Below are 16,836 nucleotides of genomic sequence, written 5' to 3'. Positions count from 1 at the left end.
CCCAAAAAATGATGATTTTGGCACTTTATATGTAGTGCGTGTACAATAGGCCACTTGCAAACAATGGCAAGGTGAACTTTTGATTTTATTTTACAACTGCCCCAATAGGCTGAGAACTACAAAGCAAAAGATCAGAAAGATAGATCTATGCAATACAAATGCCAAATTGGCCAAATAAGACCATATGATGAAAGTACAATTTCTACCCACAATTGTTGCAAACTAATAGCATATTCTGAGAGTAGACAAAAAATAACGCACTTTCAAAAAAAACAACACCTAAAAAGGAGTTCGTATGAGCCCGAATGGAGACTTGGAAGTTGCAGAAATGGGGATTGGACAGGTACAGTCACCAAAAACTAAGAATTCTGAAAAATCTGTCCATCAAAATTAGAAAATAATTCCACCATGTGAAAGTACACAAAATTCTAGCCCATTTCGAAAAAAATTGCACCAAAAAAGGAGCAAAAATGAGCAAGATATGGCCATTTGAAGTTGAACTGCATAATCAAAAAGCTCAATGAGAGGGGGCTACAAATTTTTTGAAAAATGATGACGTTAGCAAACTGTGGGGTTAAATTTGATGGCCGTATAACCGTCGTCAAAACTTCATAGCTGACTGGGTGATGACGTGGTGCAATCTGATTGGTCCAAAAAAATTGATGTGGCAGTGTGATCGTGCAACCAACTAGGCTGCTGACTGGGCCAAAAAATGATGTGGCAGTATGATGTGGCCACAGGCCAGTGGCCTCCTGCCACGTGGCGAGCGTGGATTCATCGGGTGTGCTGCTAACAGGGTCGGTTGTCCGCGTGGTGGAGGAGGTGGCAGGTCCACCTGTGCGATGGCGGCAGTGCAGGGCTGCCGGAGGGTTGGTGGGAGGTACCGGCAGCAGGCTGGGTGCCGGTGGTGGTGGTGGGGCCGATGGTGGCAGCAGCAAAGTCGCCAGCGGGGATGGCGCAGCAGACTGGAGGTGCGGGTCGGCAGGGCGGCACGGCAGGGAGGCGCAGCGGGAGGCTGCACGATGGCGCGGCGGCTGCAGCGGAGGGAGTCGAGGCGCGTGGGAGGAGGGAGCCGCGACCGGGGGAGCTGTGGGCTGCGGCTGTAGCAGAGGAGCTGCTGGTGGGCAATGAAGGAGGAGCCGTCGGTGCCGGAGGAGCCCTGCAGACCTATGGGTTAGGGGGGGGGTCTTCGGACCCCCAAAATATATATATATTTTTTTTGACGAAATTTTTTTTTTCGCAAAATTGGCGAAAAAAATTCTCACCAAAATAGGCCGACTTTATAACCAAAATTCATGGAAACGACCTTCTAGATGCAATGGCGGGGTCGGATCTGGTCTAGGACGCCTCCAAAAGATGTTGCTCCTCAAATCTGCCTCTTGACATCGCAATAATGCCTCTTCAAGATGAATCAATGAAGCCCCAATGGCTCTGATACCATGTGAGATTTTTCCAAGATCAAGAACTCAATGAAAAGTACAATAAAGACAAAATATAGGACAAGAATAAACTGTATTCTCATCAATAGAAAATTATCAATAATATCAAATTACATACAATGTAGATGAGCTTGCTTATATAGGCAAGGCTAGGGATATGTGAGCACACAAACATGACATGTGGCTCAATAAGAAACAAGGGTAGGTAGGAGAAATAATATAATAGTCCACATAAGGTGGATCACCCACTGAATGTGGAGTGTAACAACAAGATCAACACCATAAAAGGTGGAATTTCTCCTACACACACTATCCCAATGTGGCACAAACACCCAAGTGTCTCATAGCCAAACTACTATGAAATGCATTTCCTAAGTAAACTTAAGTAAGTGTAATAATATCCAAGATGAATAATTATTTACACCAACACTTTCTTCACCTTTTTTACTAACAAATAAATTTATGTATATTGTCGATTCAATTAATATTTAATTTGTCTTTTTGGTCATTCAAAAGTAGCCGACAATGTCTATTCAACACCCAAAATTTACCATTGACTATATTTAATAATTAGTTGGAAAAAAAATATTATATTTTAATTTTTTATTATTTAAAAAACACAATCAAATGATAAATCTGGGTGCTGAATAGACAATGGCCAAGTAGCCTAACTATTTTTGATTTAACAATGAACAAATTAATTCTGAAGACTCAAGAATTTGAGATCACGCAAGGGGAGAGGGGGCACCTGATGTGTATATGGAATTTTGTAGGAGTTTAAAAAAATATGTAAAATGGCTATTTATTTATAATTTATATTTGAAGTTTTGGTTAATTATTTAATTTTAGTTTTATAATAAAATCTTAATTTTACTCTTATATATAATATATTTTCAATATATTTTGTACATATCACATAGTTCTCTTTGACATGCTTAAGGTTTTCTCCATACATTTCATATTGATACTTGAGTTGTATATGCTAGCAATTCACTCTCAAGATTATTAGCCCTTTTATAATATCTATATCCCATGAAAAAAAATCATCAACTTCTTTTACCAATTTCACAACCTGATATTTGTAGCTTTTCCAGGTGTATCAACTGTTAGGATTCCCACAGATACTAAGAGGGGGGGGGGGAAGGGGGGGTGAATCAGTATCTTACCGGTTATAAGATTTTCTTAACTTAAAACATGTAAAGCATATTAATATTGCATATCGGTGAACCAGAAATAATGCAATAAACAAATATAGCAATAACAACATGAACAACACACCATAACACAGTAGTTTAACAAGGAAACCCGATGTGGGAAAAACCTCGATGAGATTTGTGACCCACAATATTCTCTTACTAGCCAATAAGAGAATATTACTTACAATAGGAGCCTGCACATGCAGGAAGGCCAAGTCCCTAGAGCTCACTGCTCAAATGGAAGTCTCACTGACTTACAAAAATGGATTACATGAATCCAATGTCTTGTACTGCTTCAGAATAGCATCTACAATGCTAGATCCAGTACCAATTTATAGCTCTGCTTCATACATAAACCCTTAACCTATAATTCGCATAATAGGTATGCCTTATTTTGCCTAATTTCATTCCTCCATGCTTATTCCTATCTCTCACTCCTTATCCAAAATGTTCTACAATGATCTCTTATATACATGAGTCATTTTACAATTCGCCTAAGTCGGCTTACAATGATTTTACAATAATTGCAAAATAAATTACAAATAAAATTCATGTCGGCTTCTATGCTGGTATGCTTCCTTTCTTTGCCAGTGTCGGTGTCTGTGTGTCAGGGTCTGTGTGCCGGTGGATGCCTTTGCCGGAGTCATAGGATTGTAAGGTTGCCATCAATGACAAAACTTTCAATCACTTACAATGTCTCATTGGAGTGCATTTTCCAACAATCTCCCCCTTTGGCATTGATAGCAACACTCATGAGAAAAATAAGTGTCATAAAAAATGTTGTCCAAAAATGTGTTACCAAAAATGTGCTTGCTCCCCCTGAGCTGATGAGTCCATTTACCATTACTCTCTATTCTGAAATTTTTTTCATTACACTACTCCCCCTTTGGCATCAATGACAAAGGTTATCAAAGTGTCAATAGAGTAGGGTTTCCTGTTTCATCCTTGTAGGTGGTTGATTAAAATCCGAAAAAGATCCACCAAAACCAGATTCATACTCTCAAGAAACTTTTTACTATCATTTATTGCGGCCTCTGTCCTTTGAACTGTACCGGTGAGGTGTTGCATTTGTTCTATCAGTGTTTTCTATCCTTGAATCAGAGCATCAGATATTTCTTTCCTTAAAGTGGTAAGATAGTCCAATTTTGGACTTAGTCTCCATCTAAGATCTTTAGCCTTACCTTTTATCCTTTCTTTTTCTCTTTCCAATTTCAATAGTTCTTCCTCAAGACCTGATATCTTTTGCTCAAAAATTGATAATGAATCAGGTGAGTTGATGAAATTGTCAGCAAGTTGATTTATTTCTTCCTATATCTTACTGATCTTTTTATCAATATCAACTGTCAAAAAGTTAGTTTTACATGAATCTTTGTACAACTCTTTGAATTCTTTTAAAGTATTGCATAGTTCCGGTAGAAGTGTGTCAAATTTCCTCATGCATTTCTTTATTTCTTCCTCAAAGAATTTGTGTTTCTCTTTGTCTAATCCTTCCTTGAATGCTTCCTCTTTTATTTGTTCAACTGTCACATTGTTGTCGGTAATATACTTAGACAAAGTATTAAGTTGACTCAAAGAATCCTTATTATCTATAGTACATTTTGGAGCTATCATCTTCAAAATTAGAATTGTATCATCTATATCCTTGTATGCTTGTGAACTACAATCTGTTATTTTCTTAATGGAGTCCAAAAGAACTTCTATTACATTTGTTGATCTGAATCCTGCAGTTGAAGATCCAACATTCTAAATTCCTCTGATGGAAGCAATATCCTTGCTTGTGGTGACCTCTGGTAGGTCAGTTTGTGTTTCCATTTCCTTGACCAAGGGTTTTCTTTGCTCAACAGTTGCTGGTGGCACTGACTCTGTATAAACCTATTGCTGTGATGGAGCCTATTGCTTTGCTTGTTGATCACCATGTTTCCTTGTGTTATCATCTACCAGTTTACCTTTTGTACCATCTGTTGTCGGGGCCTCACTAGCCATATCTGACTTTTCAGTTGTATCCTTATCTACCACAATGTTAACTTTCTGAGTATCAATATCAACTGTGTATAATATCTCAGAATTAGGATTTGGATCCTCTTGTGGTGTTTACATACTCTTACTAGCCGGTTGATTATCAGTAGTAGATACCGGTGGAGTATATAAGGGCGGTGGGGGTATATTATCTGTTATTTTTATGTTGGGTGGTCCACCAACCTTGCCTTTTCCTTTATCCTTGTCTTTCTTGTAAACTTTGATGGGTTTAGGATTTCTGTATTCTTCCTATTTTTCTTTCTCAACAAGAAATATATCCCATGCATTAGCAGTTTCCTCTGCAACCTCATTCACTCTACCAACCATAAGTGCTATATGTCAGTGTGCAATTGAGAATACTGACCGGTTAGCCTCTGAGATCATATCATCTATCTCCTTTGGTGAGTTAACTGGATAAACAACAAGTAGCTTCTCTATTTTTATTTTCTTGTCAAGCTCCACAACAGCTTCCCTTCTAGCTTCAAGTCTTCTAAATAGTTCAGCTGGTAATTCATCTACAACTTGCATTAAAAATTTCTTGTAAATGTCTAAGTGTAGGATTACACTGTTTTCAACTTTCTCTTTTTCATCAGCTGATAATGAATCATATAATTTATTGATGTTATTCAGTTGTCCATCCTCTGTTATTTCATCAAGTAATTTATCAATTGGAGCAATGTTTTGTTGAGTCTCTTTCTTGGGTGTTGTCTTTTTCTTCTTTGGAGTTAAATTTTTAGTTGGGGGCCTCAATGCTTGTTGTTTTTGTCTGGTTCTTCTAGGTGTAGCTACCGGTGAAAGTTCTCTTTTCCTTTCAACTCTTTTGAATGCAACTGGCATATCACTCTCTAAAGAAGTTGCTACCGGTGAAAGGTGAGTTTCAGGCTGTAGTGCTTTTAACTCATCTTTAGTGATGCCGATTTTCTTGAGTACATCTTCTTTTATGGCTTCAGCTTGCCTGGATCCCCTTCTTACTGTTGCTTCTACTTTCTTTACCCTTTTCTTAGATTGGATTTGACTTTCAATAGATTCAGCACTGCCAAATACTTTTTCTTCAAGTTCCTTAGGTGCTTCCAGAAGGGCTTTTGCATATGTTTGAATTATGTGATCATCAGTTTCATAACCCATTTTAGTAACCCAAATTGTTCTTGGGATAACTGCCTCCATCCAAATCTCATCCTTCTTGATAACAAAGCATATTTCATCCTTATACTTGTTTACTATTGCTTGTGATAATCTTATTCTAGAGTTCATCCAGGCCTTCAGTGACTAAAAATATTCATTTATATTCGTTTCCCTGTCTTCACCCATGTTGTTCAGTAAGTCAGACAATTGTTTGCCTACCGGTATATCAAAGCCAAGATTTCTAACTCCAATACTGGGTACTTGTTTGATTACATGCAACATTAAATAGACAAGTAGGTTTCCAAATCTAAATGTCCCCTTTTTGTCCTTCTTGATCTTTCCTAGATTATCAATCAGTTCATCCTTTAACCACTCACAAACATCAATTTTCACATTATCATTGATCATGTCATAAGCACTCTTTATGCATAAGCTGGAAACTGAATTCAATCTATTTGCATGTGTTGTTTTGTAGCCTAGAATCATGATAATGAATCTGACATTGATATCCTTAACATCATTTACCCTTAAAGATCACTTGTCAAATGTTGCACCTGTTAGTTTAGTTACCAGGTCATTTGAGACCTTCTTTGTCTTATCAGGTTTGTTACCGGTGGAGGGTAACCCTGTTACAGCCTTTAATGCCTCTTTAGTAATTTTGTGGATTGTATCCAACCAGAAAAATTCACCATGTACCCTGCTTAATACTATCCTTATCACTTCCTTGGGAAAAACCGAAATACTAAGAATATCAGTAAAACCTAAGGTTTCAACTATCTTGTGTTCAGGTTTGATATTGCCGGAATCATCACAAATTTCTGTCTTGTACATGTTTTTGATTTTGTCATCACCTAGTTCTTCTATGTGACGATGAATGTATAACCTAGGGTCTTCTGCAAAAACTACTCCTTTTAGAATTTGAGAAAATGCACCAGCATTATCATCCTTTTTAACAATTTTCGGAGCTAACTGAAATATGGGTCTAGGGCATTTGATCACTTCGACTACAGTAGGGTTTGCTATGAATTCAGGAGCAGATGAAGAAGCCATGGATATAAATACCTTTATCTGCCTTAGGAATGGTTGCTTGCCAAATTTCTCTTCTTTGCTTGGAATGCCTTCGCTCTGGGATTTTCATGCTCTCGATGATTTGAATTCACGGTGAAATGAAAATGGAGCAAAAAAACTTATTTATAATGTTTATTCTATCAACTACCACATTTAATGCATGCCAGTTAGGTAATCACTTAACTTATCTGCTGGTATAGAAGTAATTTCAACTTCTAACCATCAACAGAGGGAATAGTAGCATGTTTTTCATTTAGTTGCTAAACCCCCAAAAGATTTTCCTTCAGTTTGATGAAGAGTCTCCTGCCGGTGGAGTGTTACTCTGTTCTACCAGTGGAGGAGTATTCCTTCCAACATTCAGTTCTGATTTCCTGATCCATTGTTTTGATAATTCTTTCTTAACTTCTTCAACCTTTTCTTTACCTTTCAAGATAGGACCTTTATTGTCTACCGGTGAGGACTTGCTTCTACAAAATTTTGCAATATGTCCTATCTTGTTACAGGCATAACAAGTTACATTATTTTTCTGAATTGCTTTCCCATAGCCTATGTCGATATGTGTCCCGCATTGATTAGATAGATGTCTAAATCTTCCACATACATAACATTTCACATTCATTCTGCAGTTTTCTAAGTTATGACCAATTTTGTTGCATTTAGAACATTGACCAGTGGGTGGATTGGTGTTTTGATAATTTCTAGATCTACACTGATTTTCTCTATGACCATACTTATTACAGTTAAAGCATTTGTAAAAAAATGTATAAGCATTAGGTTGTATTACCAGTTTGCTGTGATCATGTGTGTTCGCAGTATCAGAGCTTTCTCCAATTTCAAAGCCAAGGCCATTAGTATCACCATTTGATTTCTGATTCTTTATCATCTCATTTAGTTTCTCTGAGCTTTTCTTGAATTTTTCTTTGTGTTGGATTGCAACAGCTAGTTCTCCTTCCAAGATTCCTTTTTGTCTCATGAGTTCTCTTGAATCATTTTGTATGTGTATCAAATTTGTCTTCAACATATCATTTTCATGACTTAGTCTTGTGTTTTCATTTGCAACATCATTCAGTCTTCTAACCAAATCATTTTCATTCTTCTTCCTATCTTCATTTTCTTTACAGAATCTCATAGTCATATCTTGCATCTCATTCTTCATTGTATTGTTCTCCTGTCTAAGCTTGTTTACCAGATCATTAAGAGCATCTTTCTCATCATCATCTTTTTGCATCTTTTCACAGAGTTCTCTTCTCTTATTTCTAGCTCTGGTGTAGTTTTCCTGAATTCCTTGAATAATATCCTGAGCAGCCTTTAGATCATCTTCAAGTTTGATGTTTTTCAATTTTTCTGCATCATAGTCTGAAAGAGTAGTTTCCAATTGTTTCATCAAGCTTCCCATGTTTTACCGGTGTCAAGATCTTCCTCGAGCTATCAAGCTTCAGAAAATAGAGGACCAAGCTCTGATACCAATTGTTAGGATTCCCACAGATACTGAGAGGGGGGGGGCAGGGGTGAATCAGTATCTTACCGGTTATAAGATTTTCTTAACTTAAAACATGCAAAGCATATTAATATTGCATACTGGTGAACAAGAAATAATGCAATAAACAAATATAGCAATAACAACATGAACAACACACCATAACACAGTAGTTTAACAAGGAAACCCGGTGTGGGAAAAACCTCGGTGGGATTTGTGACCCACAATATTCTCTTACTCGCCAATAAGAGAATATTACTTACAATAGGGGCCTGCACATGTAGGAAGGCCAAGTCCCTAGAGCTCACTGCTCAAATGGAAGTCTCACTGACTTACAAAAATGGATTACATGAATCCAATGTCTTGTACTGCTTCAGAATAGCATCTACAATGCTAGATCCAGTACCGGTTTATAGCTCTTCTTCATACATAAACCCATAACATATAATTCACATAATAGGTATGCCTTATTTCACCTAATTTCATTCCTCCATGCTTATTCCTATCTCTCACTCCTTATCCAAAATGTTCTACAATGATCTCTTATATATATGAGTCATTTTACAATTCACCTAAGTCAGCTTACAATGATTTTAGAATAATTGCAAAATAAATTACAAACAAAATTCCTGTTGGCTTCTATGCCAGTATTCTTCCTTTCTTTGCCGGTGCTGGTGTCTATGTGTTGGGGTTTGTGTGCTAGTGGATGCCTTTGCCGGAGTCATAGGATTGTAAGGTTGCCATCAGTGACAAAACCTTCAATCACTTACAATGTCTCATTGGAGTGCATTTGCCAACATCAACAACGTGAAAGAATCTGGCAACTTTCTCAACTTCTTGCAATTATGTAGATCTATAGACTTCAAGCTTATTAAATTTCCAAAACCATCAAGTAGTGAGGACAAAATTTCATAACCTGATATTTCTAGCTTTTCCAGGTGTATCAACTGCTTAAAAGAATCTGGCAACATACTCAACTATTTGCAAGACTCTAGATGTATAAACTTCAAGCTTATTAAATTTCCAAAACCATCAAGTAGTGAGGAGATAATTTCATGATCTGATATTTGTAGCCTTTCTAGGTGTATCAATTGAGTGAAAGAATCTGGAAAATTTATCAACTGCTTGCAATATCATACATCTATAGACTTTGAGCTTATTAAATTGCCAAAACCATTAGGTAGTTAGGATAGCATTTCACAATATAACATATATAGATGTTCCAGATTTATCAAATGATCTAAGGAATCAGGCAATGTGTTCAATTACATGCCAACCTTTAGTTGTACAGACTTCAAACTTATTAACCTACCAAAACCATCAAGCGGTGAAGATAGATTTGGAGAGAATAACATCAAATATTGGACAACAAATGTAGGCCATAAAACTTTAGTTAAAGAGGGTGGGCAAGAAAGTAGAGGTTGAGTTACAGAGGGATAAACTTGAGAGAGAGAGAGAGAGAGAGAGAGAGAGGGGTTGAGGTAGAGATATAGAGCCAAAGTGAAAGAGATGGAAGGAGGAAGGTAGGATTTGAGGGAGGGGTTGATATGGGCATGTTGATTACTGAAATTTGACTAAGTTTGAAATTAAAAGCTACTCTAAATTCTAGAATCTACATTATAACTTCTAAAAATCTGAAACCATTCTCAAACATCCTTACAATATATACATAAAATATATTGCATTGTTGAAAGAGAAATAAAGAGAGGGATTGAAAAATTATTATGCAATAGATTTGGCATGCTCCTTATTTGGCATGTACCATATTTGGCGCACACCAAATAGAGTGAATGCCTAATGCAAAATTTACATTTTTTGAATTTGGTGCATGCCAAAGTAATTTCCTTGTGAAACGCCAAGCCTTAGGCTTGGATTTTCCTTGGGCATCTAACCCAAAGGCTTGGACATCCTTCTCAAGCCCGAGACATGCTTTTTCAGCAAACATTGAAAAATTTCTAACATTTTTGTTCGTGCTCTCCGTCAAGTTTGCACATGTTTTAATGCAAACAAAAATAAACACCATACAATAATTAAGCTCTCTCTTAGCTATCCAACCATATAATTCTTTCCAATTTTTTATAATGTTAAGGTCTTCATCTCTAATTTCTTATGTTAGTGTGTCTGTTTTTTATCAAAAATAACATGTTGTATGTTGGGCAATAGATTTTGCTCATTTATCGAATTTTGAAACAAACTATAGTTTTAGAAACTAGATTCCATTATGCACAATTTAAAATAAACATGATTTTTGATTAGTTTTCACAAAGTTTTGGGTGGGGCATGCTCAAATTTCTATCTTTTAGGATGTGTCCACTTTAGAAATTTGTAAAAATTAATATATTCATGAAAATATTAGCTGAAAAATCTAGCATAAACGTCAATGTGTTAGCAACTTTTTCACCAGAATAATTTGCAAAATTCTTAAAATAATGTTAGCATCTTAAGGGCACCACATTTGGTGTTGTGTTATGTTTTTCTAATAAAACATGACCAATAAATGTGGTGCCCCTTTTTGAAACCCTTATCTCCACCATTTTTAAAACAAATTAGTAGTTTATAAAATATTTCTAGAGTACTTCAACTTTTGTTCTTGCTGTATCTTCAAATTTTGAGTGTACCTATCTTCAATTTCTCATTGAGGTTTAGATTTTGCTGATTTCTTGAAAAAAGAAAAGAAAAAGAAAAAGTGGCATCTTAAGACCCCTTTTTGGTCTCCAATCTTTGTGCAGTTAACCATATTATTAATATCATTCTCAAGTATTCCTCGTCGTCGTCATCATCATCATCATCATCATCATCATCACCTTATTATTTATTAAACTCAATGTACCTTTTATTTATTTAATAATTTAGAATCCTTTGTGTTCAAATAAATTATTAAATAATAAAATCCATCTAATATCCTTATTGTCTATCAAATATTTTAATAAAACAAATCATATTCCACCTCACATTACCATATTATCCATTAAATTTATCAATTCCACCTCATGAGTTAACTAAGTTAACTCTTCTATCAATTCAATCTAGTATCCAATCAAATCAAATAACTCAATCCTACAAAAATGTTATTATAATTAACTATCAATCAAGTGTATTGATAAGCTAAACAATTTAGTTGACTAAATATTATGAATTAAGTATCATATTAACTAAATATCTGCACGCCAATAAAATGAATTCATTGTTTATTCATCTACATTTCATTTAATATTATATTACCACCTCTTCTCATTAGATCCATCAATAATGTATTACACAAACTTGATTCAATTTTAAATATGATTTATCCATTCAGGCTTTCAAAATTATATCAATTAAGCCTTTCTTCCAACTTTTCAATAATTAATGCTTGATACAAATGTATGGTTATAATTATATACTCCAAATAATTTCATAGTTATAATGGGTATGTGCAAGATCATGGGGGCCAAAAAGTGGCAATGGAGAAAAAAACGTGTTTTAAACTTCTCCAAATATGCCAAAATCTGCTTTGACTTTTTGTTTGGGTCGGCCAAAATTTGAATTTGGTTTGGTAATACCAAAGCAAATTGGATATCCTTTAATATCAGATACCTGATTTTAAAGGATATCCGATTTGTGATGTCATACTTTTTCAAATCGGATATCCGTTTTTCTCAACATAAAAAATATAGTTTGTAAAATGGACATAACGTTTGCATTTCTTATCAAATTTTTAATTTTTTACAGGCATTGGAAAGGTAATTCAGAGACCTATGAAATGGATAAGGTAAATTTATGATATTATAGACCAAAAATTAATTATAATCATTTTAAGTTAGTCTTTCAATTTTAAAACTTTAAATACTCACAAATTTTGCATACAAAGTCTCATTTTTTTTTCCTATCACCTCCTTTATGTACCACTTGTCTATCTATACTTATATAAATATATTTCATCTATCTCTTTCTTATCTACTTATGTCACTTCTTTTCTCATCCCATCTAGATAAATAAATTCCCAAGTTACATGCATCTCTGCATATATCTCCACCTTTCTATTCCTATCTGTCCCTCTCCCACTCCATCATTGTCACACCTTATTTCTATATTTCTCTCTAATAATCTCTCTTCTCTCTATTTATTTCCATCATCTACCCTATCCTACCTATACTTATATATTGCTTGTCTCTATCACCTCCTTTCTCTCCCTATCTTTTCCCCTCTATCTCTATATCCCTATAGATCTGTCTTCATGTATATTTATATCTCATTATCTCTAAATCTCACTTATTCACTCCATCTCTCCCTCCATTTGTCTTACTCTCTCTATCACTTTCTATCCATATCTATCTCTATCTCCATCTTCACATCTCCATCTCCTTCCCTATCAATCTCTCTTTCTATATGTTCCTCTATCTTTATATATCTTCCTCCATACATGATTAATCTATGTCTTTGTCTCTTCCTCTATCACCCTCTTGAAGTATCTTTCCCTTTCTCTACCTTTATCTCTTTATTTAATCCCTCTTTATATATATTTGGCTCTCTCCCCCCATCCTTCTCTATAGTGCCTTTATATATTTCTATATCTCCCTCTTTCTCTCTCTCCCTCTCTATCTATCCCTATCTATAATCTCTATCTCTCTTTCTTACTCTCTTGCACTATCTATATCTCTCTATCTATAGATATTTCTCTTCCTTTATATCTCTCTATCTCTTCCTTTTTTATCTCTCTCTTTACCCCTTTCTAGCCATTTTTCTCCATCTCTTTATATATTTATCTTTGTCTTTACCTCTCTCTTTCTCTATATCTATTCATCTCCCTTTCCCTTTATCTTCATTTTTTATCTCTATCTTTCTCTCCCCTTTTCAATATCTAGATATGTCTACCTCTTTCTATCCATCCTTGTCCTTTAGTTTTTCTCCCTCTCACTTCATACTCCTTAATATCTATATCTCTATTTATGTCCTTGTCCTTTAGTTCTTCTCCCTCTCTTTAGCTCTTCATCTCTCTTCACCCTTATATCTCCACTTACTTGAAAATTAGTACATATGGTCTCCTAAGGGGTTATATGGTGTTCTAAGGGGTCACAGAACACCATATGACCCCTAACAACACCATATGGTCTCCTAAGGGGTCATATGGTGTCCTAAAGGGCCATACAACACCATATGACCCCTTAAGACACAATAAGACCCCTAATCACACCATATGGTGTCCTAAGGGGTCATAAGACACCATATGACCCCTTAAGACACCATATGACCCCTCATGATACAATGTGGCATCCTAAAGGGTCATATGGTGTCCTAAGGGGTCATAGGAAACCATATGACCAATTAGGACACCATACAACCCATAGCATCATATAGTGTCCCAAGGAGTAATATGGTGTCCTAGGGGGTCATAGGACACCATATGACCCATTAGGACACAATATGACCCCTGATGACACCTAAGGGGTCATAGGACCCCATATGACCCTTAGGACACCATACAACCCCTTACTACACCATATGGTGTCTGAAGTGGTCATATGGTATCCTAAGGGGTCGTATAACACCATATGACCCCTTAGAACACAATAAGACCCATAACGATATGATATGGTGTCCTAAGGGGTCATAAGGTGTCATGAGATACCATATGGCCCCTTAGGACACAATATGATCCATAAGGACACCTAAGGGATCATATGGTGTCCTAAGGGGTTATATGATGTCCTAGGAACCTTTATGACACAATATGACCCCTTAGCACACCATATAACCCCTAACGACACTATATGGTGTCCTAAGGGGTCGTAGGACACCATATGACCCGTTAGGACACAATATGACCCCTAAAAACACCTAAGGGATCATATTGTGTCCTAAGGGGTCGTAAGACACTATATGACCCCTAACGACATCGTATGGTGTCCTAAGGGGTCATAGGACACCATATGACCCCTTAGCACACCATACGACTCCTAATGACACCATATGGTGTCCTAAAGGGTCAGAAGACACCATATGACCCCTTACGACACCATACGACCCCTAATGATACAATGTGGCATCCTAAAGGGTCATATGGTATCCTAAGGGGTCATAGGACACCATATGACTAATTAGGATAGCATACAACCCATAGCACCATGTAGTGTCCCAAGGAGTCATATGGTGTCCTAAGGGTCATAGGACACCATATGACCAATTAGGACACAATACAACCCCTGACGACACCTAAGGGGTCATAGGACACAATATGAACCCTTAAGACACCATACGATCCCTTATGACACCATATGGTGTCCTAAGGGGTCATATGGTATCCTAAGGGGTCATATAACACTATATGACTCCTTAGAACACAATAAGACCTATAACAACATGATATGGTGTCCTAAGGGGTCATATGGTGTCGTGAGACACCATATCACCCCTTAGGACACAATATGACCCCTAACGATACCTAAGGGATTATATGGTGTCCTAAGAGGTTATTTGATGTCCTAGGAACCTTTAAGACACAATATGACCCCTTAGCACACCATAAAACCCCTAATGACACAATATGGTGTCCTAAGGGGTTATATGATGTCCTAGGAACCTTTAGGACACAATATAACCCCTTAGCACACCATACAATCCCTAACAACACCATATGGTGTCCTAAGGGGTTGTACGACACCATATGACCTGTTAGGACATAATATGACTCCTAACAACACCTAAGGGATCATATTGTGTCCTAAGGGGTCATAGGACACCATATGACCCCTAACGACACTTTATGGTGTCCCAAGGGGTCATATTGTGTTCTAAGGGGTCATAGGACACCATAACACCCCTAACGACACAAAATGATGCCTAACGATACCTAAGGGTTCATATGTTGTTCTAAGGGGTCATAGGATACCATATGACCCCTTAGCACACCATACGACCCCTAATGACACCATATGGCATCCTAAGGGGTCATATAGTGTCCTAAGGGGTCATCAAACACCATATGACCCCTTAGGACACCATATGGTGTCGTAAGGGGTCATATGGTATCCTAAGGGGTCATAGGACACCATATGACCCCTTAGGAGACCATACAACCCATAGCAACATAATATGGTTTCCTAAGGGGTCAAAGAACACCATATGACCCCTTAGAACACCATACTATGCATAATGACACCATGTAGTGTTGTAAGGGGTCATAAGACACCATATGACCCCTTAAGACATAATATAACCCCTAACGACATCATATAGTGTCCTAAGCGGTCATAGGATACCATATGACCCCTTAGGATACAATGTGACCCCTTAGGACACAAAATAAACCCTAACAACACCTAAGGGTTCATATAGTTTCCTAAGGGGTCATAGGACACCATATGACTCCTTAGCACACCATACGACCCCTAGTGATACCATATAGTGTCCTAAGGGGTCATAGAACACCATATGACCCCTTAGGACACCATACGACACATAACAACACCAAATGGTGTCCTAAGGGGTCATATGGTGTCCTAAAGGGTCATAGGACACCATATGAGCCATTAGGACACAATATGACCCCTAACAACACCTAAGGGGTCATAGGACACTATATGACCCCTAACGACACTGTATGGTGTCCTAAGGGATCATATTGTGTCCTGAGGGGTCACAGGACACCATATGACACCTAACGACACACAATGATGCCTAACGATACCTAAGGGGCCATATATTATTCTAAGGGGTCATAGGACACCATATGACCCCTTAGCACACCATACGAATCCTAATGACACCATATGGTGTCCTAAGAGGTCATATGGTGTCCTAAAGGGTCATAGAACACCATATGATCCCTTAGGACACCATACAATATATAATGACACCATATGGTGTCCTAAGGGGTCATATGGTGTCCTGATGGGTCATAGGACACCATATGACCCCTTAGGAGACCATACGAGCCATAAAAACATAATATGGTATCCTAAGGGGTCATAGAACAACATATGACCCCTTAGAAAACCATACGACCCATAACAACACCATGTGGTGTTGTAAGGGGTCATAAGACACCATATGACCCCTTAGGACATAATATGACCCCAAACGACATCATATAGTGTCCTAAGGGGTCATAGGACACCATATGACCCCTTAGGACACAAAATAAACCCTAACGACACCTAAGGGGTCATAGGACATCATATGACTCCTTGGCACACCATATGACCCCCAACAACACTATATGGTGTCCTAAGTGGTCATATAGTGTCCTAAGGGGTCATAAGACACCATATGACCTCGTAGGACACTATATGACACATAACAACACCAAATGGTGTCCTAAGGGTTCATATGGTGCCTTAAGGGGTCATAGGACACCATATGACCCCTTAGGACACCATACGACACATAACAACACCAAATGGTGTCCTAAGGGGTCATAGGACACCATATGACCCCTTAGGACACCATACGACACATGACAACACCAAATGGTGTTCTAAGGGGTCATATGGTGTCCTAAGGGATCATAGGACACCATATGACCCCTTAGGACACCATA

At 37.3% G+C, this 16,836-nt stretch overlaps 1 protein-coding gene across 1 annotated transcript; it reads left to right on the top strand.

Annotated features, from left to right (window-relative positions):
• Positions 1-626: 626 nt before the first annotated feature.
• LOC131856483 (glycine-rich cell wall structural protein 1.8-like) lies at positions 627-1,131 on the top strand. Its single transcript, XM_059208274.1, has 2 exons — positions 627-634; positions 741-1,131. The coding sequence occupies exons 1-2, from the start codon at positions 627-629 to the stop codon at positions 1,129-1,131; spliced, it is 399 nt and encodes a 132-aa protein (XP_059064257.1).
• The last annotated feature ends 15,705 nt before the right edge of the window (positions 1,132-16,836 follow it).

This window comes from Cryptomeria japonica, chromosome 7 (assembly GCF_030272615.1).
Source record: "Cryptomeria japonica chromosome 7, Sugi_1.0, whole genome shotgun sequence".
Taxonomy (NCBI): domain Eukaryota; kingdom Viridiplantae; phylum Streptophyta; class Pinopsida; order Cupressales; family Cupressaceae; genus Cryptomeria; species Cryptomeria japonica.
This window is presented reverse-complemented; position numbering and strand designations above follow the sequence as displayed.